Raw genomic sequence first — 12,005 nt, 5'->3', positions numbered from 1 at the left:
GAATGAAATTAATCATGTAAAATGTTTGAGTAGATAATAGTATTCATATCTGTGACTGGTTTTTTGTTTGGTTGGTTGGTTTATGGTTTTTGAGTTTTTTTGAGATGGAGTCTTTCTCTGTTGCCCAGACTGGAGTGCAGTGGCTCAATCTTCACTCACTGCAACCTCTGCCACCTGGGTTTAAGTGATTCTTCTGCCTCAGCCTCCCAAGTAGCTGGGACTACAGGTGTGTGCCACTATGCCTGGCTAATTTTTGTATCTTTAGTAGAGACAAGGTTTTACCATGTTGGCCAGTCTGGTCTCGAACTCCTGACCTCAAGTGATCCACCTGCCTCAGCCTCCCAAAATGCTGGGATTACAGGTGTGAGCCATTGCGCCTAGCCCATAACTATGGTTGTTTTTTGTTTTTGTTTTTGTTTTGTTTTTTGAGACAGAATCTCATTCTGTGACCCAGGCTGGAGTGCAGTGGCGCATGCTCACCGCAAGCTCCACCTCCCAGGTTCACGCCATTCTCCTGCCTCAGCCTCCCGAGTAGCTGGGACTACAGGCGCCTGCCACCACGCTGGGCTAATTTTTTTGTATTTTTAGCAGAGACAGGGTTTCACCACATTAGCCAGGATGGTCTCGATCTCCTGACCTCGGATCCGCCCACCTTGGCCTCCCAAAGTACTGGGATTACAGGCATGAGCCACTGCACTCAGCCTGTGATTGGTTTTTAAGAGGTCTGCTGTATTGGGAATTTTTGGAGGTATTCATGTGCAATTGGGTTCTCAGGGAATGGGATCTTTTTTCAGTCTTTGAACTATAACAACAACCCCGCCTCCCTGTTGGCAATCCACTTTGGTTAGAAAGGGCTGAGCATGCGGGACAGTTTATCTTCAGATTTCATGTCTAAGAAAATGTACATGTAGAACAGAATATGTCACACTAGTAAGTAGCCAAATCCATGTATTTTAAATCAAAATTAAAACTATGGTGGCCGGGCACAGTGGCTCACGCCTTTAATCCCAGCACTTTGGGAGGCCGAGGCGGGCGGATCACCTGAGGTTGGAAGTTCAAGACCAGCCTGACCAACATGGAGAGACCCTGTCTCTACTAAAAATACAAAATTAGCCGGGTGTGGTGGCGCATGCCTGTAATCCCAGCTACTCAGAAGGCTGAGGCAGGAGAATCGCTTCAACCTGGGAGGCGGAGGTTGCAGTGAGCTGAGATCGCGCCATTGCATTTCAACTCTGGTCAATAACAGTGAGACTCCATCTAAAAAACAAAACAAAACAAGAAAAAAAACACCACTATGGTAGATTTAGTCCTACAGACAATGGTGAAGACAAAATGTTGCTGTGATTAATCTAATGCCAGTACTAAGAAAATTCAAAGGTAAATTGTAATGCACAGTCTGCCCAGCAACCATCTGCGGAGCAGCAGAGTGACAGGGCCTAGGACTGACACGAGATTGTTGTCTGGGACTGGATTGTGTAGACACAGAATTGTTGGTCTTCCACAGACTCATCTGTAAAAGGAGCATCCGGTCGATATTGAGGATGCACTTTTATCATGTAAACAGTGCCACTTACCAGACAGTACCTAGAAGGGTGGGAACTGATGCAGGACCCAATTATGGCCCTTTTTTGAATCTAGTCTGTAAAGAAAAATCAATAGCAGAGGGAAATAGAGCTGGCACCAGCCTATTCCAACCTCTGCATATGGCAGGTTTCTTTCTGCTGCCTCCCAGTCCTTTCTGCCCACAGAGTCCAGTAAAGTGAGACTCAAGCTCTATTCTAGCACTACATTGGTTCCACTTCTGGACAAGGGAATGACCTGGCTGCACTAGTGCAGAAAGCCAGTTTTAGATGCCTAACAGCAACTCCTGCCTTCCCTCCCTCACCCATCCAAATCATAAAATACAGAGAAACCTTAAGATTGTGAATTTCTCTGTAAGTGATTAAAATCTCCCATCAGCAACTTTCGGACCACACAGTTTTTGTATATGTGGGAATGTATGTGACTGGGCTATGTCTGCTTGCTATGGACTGTGTTAGATGTGACAGGTACAAGTGACAGCTCTGTGACAGTACTCTTGTCATACCATGTGGGTGATTAGTGATTAGGAGGCTATTTTAGGATAAAGAGGAATGCTCAGCATAGCAATATCTGTGGTGACAAGGCAGAACACTTTCAAACATGTCTGGGGGTCCCTTGGTTCCATATTTACATCTTTATTTCATTGTCTGAAGAAAGGAAGAGAATGGCAAATTTAAATGTTTACTCTGACTCTCCAACTGTTTACCAATGCCTAAGAGACATCCCAGCTGTTCTCTTTCACCTTCTAGTAAAGAGGCTATTTTAATTAAGGTTGTTGACTAAATGCATGCAGTACAATATAATGACTCTAAACTGAGCTAAAAACAACAAAAGTAACCTTAAAAACAACCTTGTATGTGATAACTACTCTCAACTTGGGAAGACATGCACAGATCAGACAGGCTTTAAAGAGAATTTTTGGGAAACTTCTAACCCAAACCAATACTTACAGGGTGAAGAGTATACTACAGTAACAAATATTTAATTTAAAAGTATCAGTATCCAACATCTCCAGTTGAATCCCTACATACATTTATAGTAGCTCATCTTTAATTTTTGTGCCATTAGTGTTTATTTCAGAAATAAAACCTGTCTTCTTGATCACTAATCACCCATGTGTACAGCAAAAACACAGTCCCAATGCTGTCACTTGTACCTGTCAGAGCCACTACAATCAGACACATCCCACTTGTACCTGTCAGAGCCACTACATGCAGACACATCCCAGTCACATACATTTTTGCATGAGCAAAAGCTGTGTTCTTGTGATGAAATGATTTGATTTGAACCAGTAAGAATTTATATCCTTATAAAGCTATAAGCCGGTGGCAAGAAATTCTGTGTAATTTAGGGAAAGATTCATTCTTCTTAAGGCAACACTTGGCTATTTCAATTTCGGAATGATATTATATATAAAGTTGAATAATTTTATTTTTAAAGCAGTTTGTACAAATCTTTACATTCCACCAGACGAATAAGCTTCTTTAATGGCATATTAGACAGTTTAGAAAGTGTATTAAACCTTTAAAGTTCCGAGGTCACATGTTCCTAGGTTCATTTCCTGATACCAAGCCTCGGTTTTGAGCTTCAAGCCTTAGGGAGCAGCTTACTCACACAGATAAGCATTTTGAATTTAGGCCGAAACAAAACAAAACAAAAAAGCCCACAGTTCTAAGCTCCTAACAAAACATAACGGTCTACCTACATCCCAGGCAAAAGTTTCCGAGAGACCCGTAGCTAATAAGATTGTAACTTTGTTCTGTGTTGCTCTTCATTGAAGGCATAATTCAATCCGAAGACAACTCAACTTGTCAAACCCGGACTTCAATATCCAGCAGCTTCAAAAACAGGAACAGTTGACTGGAATTGGTAGAATTAAACCAGAGCTATATAAGCAGAGGTCATTGGATAATGATGACGGGAGACGGAGTAACAGCAAGGCTTGTGGGAAACTGAACTTCATTTTAAAATATGACTGTGACTTAGAACAGCTCATAGTGAAGATTCACAAAGCTGTCAATTTGCCTGCCAAGGACTTTTCTGGGACTTCAGATCCTTATGTCAAGATCTATTTGCTTCCTGATCGGAAAACAAAACACCAGACTAAAGTTCACAGAAAGACCCTGAACCCTGTGTTTGATGAAGTGTTTTTATTTCCGGTTCCCTACAATGACCTTGAAGCACGGAAGCTTCACTTCTCTGTGTACGACTTTGACAGGTTCTCTCGTCATGACTTAATCGGCCAAGTGGTGGTGGATCACTTCTTAGACTTGGCTGATTTCCCCAGGGAGTGCATCCTTTGGAAGGATATCGAATATGTCACCAATGTGAGTCCAGCATTTCTTCATTTTGGTGGTGGGGGCACCTTAGTTAGCAGGAAAACAGATTACTTATACATTGTCTTGAGGACAAAGTGTAAAATTCTTATCAATGTGCATGTAGCAATTATTTCAGAACCTCCTTGTACCTTTTCAGAAACAGGGTTTTAACAATATTGATTTTGAAGTTTCCAAGTATTATTCCATGCAAACATTAAAGAGTAACTTTCTCTCTTTCCTACTTTCAGATTCTTAGCTAGTCCCTAAGAGATGCAGGTGTTATCTGCCCTCCATACCTCATTTTCTTTAGAGTTTTTTCAGGTTGTTTATGCTAAATGCAACCCGGCATTATATTAACCGTAGTCTGCAGCTAAGAGACCATTGCCTGACTCTGAGAGCAGTAGGTACTTACCTGTGTTCTCAGGTTGGCTCAAGAGCATTTCCCATGATTAGATCCTCAGCTTCAACCCTACAAGTGGGAGTGGTTGAGAAGAGTTGGAACCACATTTTTAAATGTAAAACTTACAAAATCCAAGCTACAAGGAGGGAAGTCTGGAAAGAAACTATAGATAATGGCAAAACTAATCTGTCGACAGTCACATCCAATTTAGCGCTCAGAAGAGAAGTCAAAGGTGCTGTGTAATGGGTACAACACATCTATGTCTACATTTTAAACACAAGATTTCAGAGGTGATATTTCTACTCCATTTACATCCTTTTCATTATCCTGTTGAGGTGTATTGGCATTCCAGAAATAGAAAGCAAAATTGAACATTCTTAGGTAACTCTGATATTTTAAGGCCGCTTGTTTCTTTCACCTGTCCAAATTCCCTGAGATAACTTTGTTAGTTCCTCTTCTTGGATATGAGATATTCTGAGGCCAGCGTAGCTCTCTTTCTCTGCCATGGCATCCAAAGGGACCAAGCACCACCGTCCTTATTCAGTTCAGACACTGATTCAGCTTGAGTCTGGAGCCTATTTAGTGAAAGACCAACCTCTGCCTAATGAACAAATAGCTACACCAGTACCCTCTTAGCCACTTTTATGAACTAGAAACTCACCCATGCTTTGGTTGCCCTGTGGGACACCTTCTCTCCACATGCCACAAGGTTCCAGTGCCAGCTTTGTGCTGCTATCCAAATAAACAAAATGTAGCATGGGATTCTGCTGGCCTTTATCACAATGATGAGGAAAGAAAGGAGTTGGAGCTGGATTAGGTGCAGAGAATAGCAGCTGATGAAACCAAGGTGATTTGGGATACTGGGGAAGGAATAGGTCTCCTTATCTTAAAAGATAATAATACATGTAAACCCAACAATGGATGCTGGGGAAAGCAAGGATTGTCTCCCAAATCCCAAATGACAAAATCAGGAAGCAACATGAGAACGTTTAAAGAAACAAAATGGGAAGGCTGGTTATACAAAGATACCAATGGCTCAGGCATCACCCCCTCACTGGGGTATTCACTAAGTCTCTCTGGTTATGGGAGCTGAGACACTACCAGCTGCAGTGAGGTGCCTTGAACTTATGTCTCATCTCAGGTATGGTAGGGAGGTGTTGGTCACACCATCTAATGAGACATCAACTTACATTTTTTGACAAATGGATTCCATAAAATAGCTGGAGAGGTTATTAGAAAGTTCAGTGAGGATGTTGCTGAGAGTTGCCTTCTAGAGACTTTGTGGTGAGAGCAACACTGCGCAGTGGCTGATACAAATCTGGATAAGGCTGATGATCCCTGGTGGGAACGACTCCTAGGACAGGTTTCTGTGGACAAGAATATGGAGTGGCAGGTGGTAGAGACCTTCTGGCCCTGAGATTACTGCCATTTCAGCATTCTCTAGAGAGTAAGGTTTTCTTTTCCATTGTTGGAAAATCCTAGATTTCCATAAGGAGAATGTGAAATTATTTATCAAGGAGGAAAACCAATAAACCTACAGGGTTCAGATTTCTCAGTTGTTTCTTCAGGCAAACAATAAATCTTCTGAGCATTGATCTAGGCCTTTGGATGGCCACGGGAGAGGGTAGGTCCTGTCAATGAAATTACAGGCTATTTCATAGTCTGCCGTATTTTTAAGTTCCATTTTTAAAAGTGTTACTTGGGGCTGTGGGTTTTTTTGTCTTTTTTTTTTTTTTTTTTTACAGAGACTGAACATAAAGATCTGAGATTTGCCATGGTTCCTTTTTTGTAATATAGAATGTATATAATATAGTAAATGTAATAATATGGATTAATGAAGGAATAATTAAATGAACAGGCCTGAACCCACCATTTAGTTGAAGAATAGAACATTACCAGTACTTTTATTGACCTTCAAATTGTTCTCTATTACATTCCCTCTCAGTTCAGACCTGCCAAGAGAAAACTACTATCTTTAATTTTACTTATATCATGATATTAAAAATATGTATGCATATAGATATGACAATATGGGTTTAGGTTTTGTCTATTTTGGCGTTTTATAGCTCTTCTTTGACTAGTTTTTTTTCCGTTGGTCAACATTGATTATGGCATTTAATAATAGAAATAAGTAGAGCAGCTGTGGCTTATGTATCTTCATTGCTATATAATATTCCATTGTATTAATATTAATATATGACAAATTAGCATTCTTGTATTGATGACGTTCAGGATGTTATTAGTTTTTCTGTGATCCTGAATAATATTGCAGAGATTTTTGCATGCATCTTTTGGTTCACATATACAATCATTTCTCTAGGGTGTATCCCTGATAGAGGTAAAGTATACACGTGTTCAACTTTTCTAGATAATGACAAAGTCTTTTTCAGTCATTTTCACATATCACAAATTGATCCTTCCACTGTTGAAATGTGATAATCCCTAGTGTTCCACTTTCTCTCCAACTCTTGCAATTGCCACACTGATTACAATGTATGTGTGTGCATGTATGTAAAATTATGTATGCCTGGTTTGACCATCTTTTGATATGTTTATTGGTCATTCATGTTTTCTTTCTTGTGAAAATTCTTGTTCAGCACTTACTCTAGTATTTTCCTTTCCTTGTTGATTCATATAGGCTCTTTAAGCAGTCAGGATGCAAATCCCTTGTTGGTTATGTGTTTTACAAACATCATCTCTCCATTTATGGCTGTCTTTGTATTCACTTTATGGTGTCTTTAATAAATAGAGGTTATGTTTAGTTTAATAAAATGTGTCAGTATTTTCCATTGTAAATTAGCGCATTTGTGTCTACTTGAGAAGTACTTACGTATCCTATGTCAGAAAGATATTTCTCCTATGCTTTCTATTAGAAGTGTTAAAGTTTTGTCTTCCTCAATTATGATTTTAATCCATCTGGAATGGAAATGTTTATATAGTATGATATAGGCATCATATATCAGTCAGCTTGGGCTGCCATAACAAAATACCATAAATTGGGCAGCTTAAACAATAGATATTTATTTCTTAGAGATCTGGAGCCTGGGATATCCAAGACCAAGTTTCAGCAGATTCCCTTCCTGGTGAGGCTCTCTTCCTGGAGCACCTTCTCGCTGTGCCCTCATGTGATGGAGACAGGAAGACAGCTCTGGTTCTAGTCTCTTTTCCTCTTCTTATAAGGACACTAATCCTACGATGGGGGCCCCACCCTTATGACCTCATGTAAACCTAATTACCTCCCAAAGGCTTCATTTCCAAATACTGTTACAATCACACTGGGGATTAGAGCTTCAACATATAAATTGGGAGGGACAAAAACATTCAGTCCATAACATATCCATATTTATTTTTCTATATGGGTAAAAAATTTTCTGGCATATTTTCCCAATAATATGCACTGTATGCTCTGTCCTATATAGATTTCTGTATATGCAGAACTTGTTTCTGGATTCTCTTTTCTATCCACTGTGATGTTTAACTATCTCTATGAATAGCACAATTTGCAAATTACTATTGTTCTATGATAAGCTTTAACATCTGGAAGGGCAAATCATCCAGCCTGCTTCTTTTTTAGTTCAGCCCTGGCTGGTACTTGACTTTTCTCACACATTTTAGAATCACATTGCCAAGTTAAATGCTCTTTTTGGTATTTGGATTTATATGAAGTCTATTGATTAATTTATGAAAATTTTGTATCTTTTGTGATATTGAGTCTTTCTACACATGACCATGGTATATCTCTCCATTTATTTATTCATTTACATATTTCTTCTTTAAAGTTTTTTATTCAAAGCTTATAATTTTCTACATTAAGATCTTGCATGAATCTTTTTAGATTTACTGCTAGGTATATTACTTTTTGTTCTTTTAAATGGTATCTTTTCTAAAATTTCATTTTCTTTTTTTTTTTTTTTTTTTTTTTTTTTGAGACAGAGTCTCGCTGTGTCTCCCAGACTGGGGTGCAGTGGCGCGATCTCGGCTCACTGCAAGCTCCACCTCTCGGGTTCATGCCATTCTCCTGCCTCAGCCTCCCGAGTAGCTGGGACTACAGGCGCCTGCCACCATGCCCGGCTAATTTTTTGTGTTTTTAGTAGAGACGGGGTTTCACCATGTTAGCCAGGATGGTCTCGATCTCCTGACCTCGTGATCCACCCGCCTCGGCCTCCCAAAGTGCTGGGATTACAGGTGTGAGCCACCACGCCCAGTCTAAAATTTCATTTTCTAACTGTTGCTAGTGTATAGTTAAAATTATTTATATTAATTTATCTTCTATTTGGCAGTCTTGTAGAGCTCATTAATGCCTTTTTTTTTTTTTTTTGAGATAGCATTTTGCTCTTGTTGCCCAGGTTGGATGGCGCAAAGGCGCAATTGAGGCTCACTGCAACCTCTGCCTCCAGGGTTCAAGTGATTCTCCTGCCTCAGCCTCCTGAGTAGCTGGAATTACAGGCACCCACTACTGTGTCTGGCTAAGTTTTGTATTTTTAGTGGAGACGGTGTTTCACCATGTTGGCCAGGCTGGTCTCAAGCTCCAACCTCAGTAGATCCGCCGGCCTTGGCTTCCCAAAGTGCTGGGATCACAGACATGAGCCACTGTGCCCAGCCTAGAACTCATTAATTCTTATAATTTGATTGCAGACTCTCCTGAATTTTCTTTGTAGATAATCAGTCATCTGTGAATTATGATAGTTTTCTTTGTTTCTTTCTAATCTGTATACCTTTTTTCCTTTTTTGTTGTTATTTAATGCACACACTAGGATTTCCAGTACAATGCTAAATAATAATTATGATAGTAGATATCTTTGACTTGTTTCTTATTTTAATAAAATGTCTTTAAATTTCCATAGATTATGATTTTAGATATATATAGATAGATATAGATATATATCTATTTTTTTTTTAATGGAGTTTCGCTCTTGTTGCCCAGGCTGGAGTACAATGGCGTGATCTTGACTCACCTTAACCTCTGCCCCCTGGGATGAAACAATTCTCCTGCCTCAGCATCCCAAGTAGCTGGAATTAGTAGGCATGCACCACCACACCTGGCTAATTTTGTATTTTTAGTAGAGGTGGGGTTTCTCCATGTTGGTCAGACTGGTCTCTAACTCCTGACCTCAGGTGATCTGCCTACCTCGGCCTCCCAAAGTGATGGGATTACAGTCATGAGCCACCATGCCCGGCCTTAGCTATATATATTTTCTGGATATGTTCACCATATTAAGAATGTTTTACTCTCTTCAGAGTTGAGTAAGCCTTTTTATTACACATAATTGTTTTATCATATGCTGTAATCTAGTGAGGCTTTTTGCCCCTTTAATCTGCTATTTTGGTCAATTATGTTGATTGATTTTCTAATTTTGAGCCAATCATATATTCCTAGAGTGATCCACACTGATCTTGATATAGTACATTTTCTTTACACTGCTGAGTTCAGTTTGCTAATATTTCATTTAGCATTTTATTGCTTCTGTGCTCATGAGTGATGTGTATAATTTACTGTCTTGTACTGTCCTTGTCTGGCTTGGAATCGAGGTAATTCTTGCTTTATAAAGTTAGTTTGGGGCATTATTTTGGGTGCCTGCCATTTGTTTCTGCTCAGTGTCCCTGAAGGCTTTGGATTTTTGTATATCTTTCTTCAAACTGGAAGAATACCCCTAGTTTCTGACTTCTGCTTAGGTTCAGACAACAAGAAAGGGAGAAGAGTCGAGTCAGGATATTCATTCCCCTATTTCTTTTTTTCTTTTTTGAGACAGAGTCTTGCTTTGTCGTTCAGGCCTATTTCTTGAGGTATCTGTAGGCTGGCAGTAACTTTCAACTGAAAGCCACAGCTCCTGAATATGCCTTTATTTTGCCTTTATTCTTAAAAGATTGTCTGTGAATAACAATTTGGGAGCACAAAACTGAGTTACTTTGATTTTGGCATTATAAAACTATCATTTCATTGTCTTCTGACTTCCAATTGTTTTTGAGAAGTCAACATTTAGTCTAATATTTATTCCTTTGTATAGGAATAAAACTATAATTACTACAGACTCCATAAAACTAGCCAGTAGTAATTTAGGTACGAATATTTAAAATGCATAACAATGCGAGTTGTCAGTATTAGGTCAAATGCAGCTAGAAAGAGTAGTTTTCTTATGGTAGTGCAAGTTTGTATTAATGGTTAGAAACTGGCTGAGGGGACTTTTGTTTCTTTTTTACATAGAGCAAGTCTAAGACAGGCATGATATTGGGGACAATATCCATTTAGTAAGCATGGCAGAAGTTCTGTGTTGTTTATCCTTTAATGATGTGACTCTCAGGCTCTGCAGTCTTCTGAATGCCAGAAGCTAAGCCACCAGAGATTCACAGTTACCTCCATTCAAGCTCCAGCTCCAGAGTTTACTTAACTCTATGGATTCATGCTTTCTTCTTGTTTCTGTCCACTGAAAAATTCTCTTTCTCGTCCGTCGGCTCCGCTACACATTAAGAAGAATTTTTTAATCTAGTATGTTTACCTGAAGGAGTTTCTGTGAGTATTCACACCTATTGCAAGAAACACTGCTATATTGATCAAAGCTTATTTTTAAAAAGCTGTTTTGCTTATACTAACTGAAGAGTAATCTGTGTATATTTGTCTTTTAATTGAGTAGAACTTTAGAGGTCTTTCATTCTAGCAGATCATGCTGAGATGAATGGCCATTAGGAGATTCAGCTGAGGTTACACAGCTGAATAATGGCCAAATCAAAATTAAGACTAAGTTTTTTTAAATAACCATTCAGTCTGTGCAGGAAAAGGTGGCTCAAAATGATCATATACACTGGTTTGCTTCTCCTTCCCCTCTTTACCTGGCTAACTCCCACTAAGCTCTTAAATCCCAGCTTATGTGCCATTTCCTCGGAGAAGTCTTTTTCTGAGCCCTGGACTAGCGTAGGTTTTTCTGGCATTTGTTTCCATGACACTCTGTATTTCTATCATTACTTGTGCTTCTTTTGTGTATTTGTTTAATTTTCTTTCTATGTGGAAAAACCAAATTTGGTTTGCTTCCTACTGCGTGCTCAACCTCTAGAATGGCGCCTGAAAGTTAGATATTTAATAAGCACTTGCTGCATAAAGTGAAACTCCTTATGAGGGACTAATTTGTTTAAGCTCTAGAGGCTGATTTAGTTGGAGGCTGTTATGCAGAGCTGAACTCATAAACTAATCTTTTTAAAAAAATTCTTTGTTTCTCCAAGGAGAGTGTAAGTTTTATAAATGTTAGCACTCAAATAAAAATTAATCCTCATGCTTTCCTATGAAGTAACAAAATGGCAATTATGGAGTGTAAAAATGATGGTGTAATTCAACCTCTCAACTACTGAAGCCAGATCAATCAATAATAGTACAATACATCTTTGTGAGGATTTTATCAGTCAGCAAGAGAGAAGACAGCATCTAGGGGGAAGGTCAAAATATCGGAGAGTGTAAGTCTAGTGTTCTGGGTTAATGTTGTCTGTCAGGACGATCCTCTTGGCATTTTTAGTATACCCCACTTATTAGGGGCTTTCTGAAAAAGCAGGCATTAAGCACACTTCAGGAATCTCTTTCTTCGTTTAGAAACTGGTTCGGAGACTTTCTCTGGGACCTATGACCACCTCAGTTAGACTCTGATTTGGAGAAGATGCCACAGTTTTCATGTAATGACAGTAGAAGTCATGAATTTCCCTCTATGCCTATATAGATTCCAGTG

At 39.3% G+C, this 12,005-nt stretch overlaps 1 protein-coding gene across 1 annotated transcript in view; it reads left to right on the top strand.

Moving 5' to 3' along the window:
- Positions 1–12,005, top strand: part of SYT9 (synaptotagmin 9) — a 215,756-nt gene that overhangs the window by 73,235 nt on the left and 130,516 nt on the right. Inside the window, exon 3 of the mRNA XM_031933823.1 lies at positions 3,362–3,908. Within this exon, the coding sequence (XP_031789683.1) occupies positions 3,362–3,908 (547 nt within the window). The remainder of the gene's footprint in view (positions 1–3,361; positions 3,909–12,005) is intronic.

Source organism: Piliocolobus tephrosceles, chromosome 13 (assembly GCF_002776525.5).
Source record: "Piliocolobus tephrosceles isolate RC106 chromosome 13, ASM277652v3, whole genome shotgun sequence".
Taxonomy (NCBI): Eukaryota; Metazoa; Chordata; class Mammalia; order Primates; family Cercopithecidae; genus Piliocolobus; species Piliocolobus tephrosceles.
This window is presented reverse-complemented; position numbering and strand designations above follow the sequence as displayed.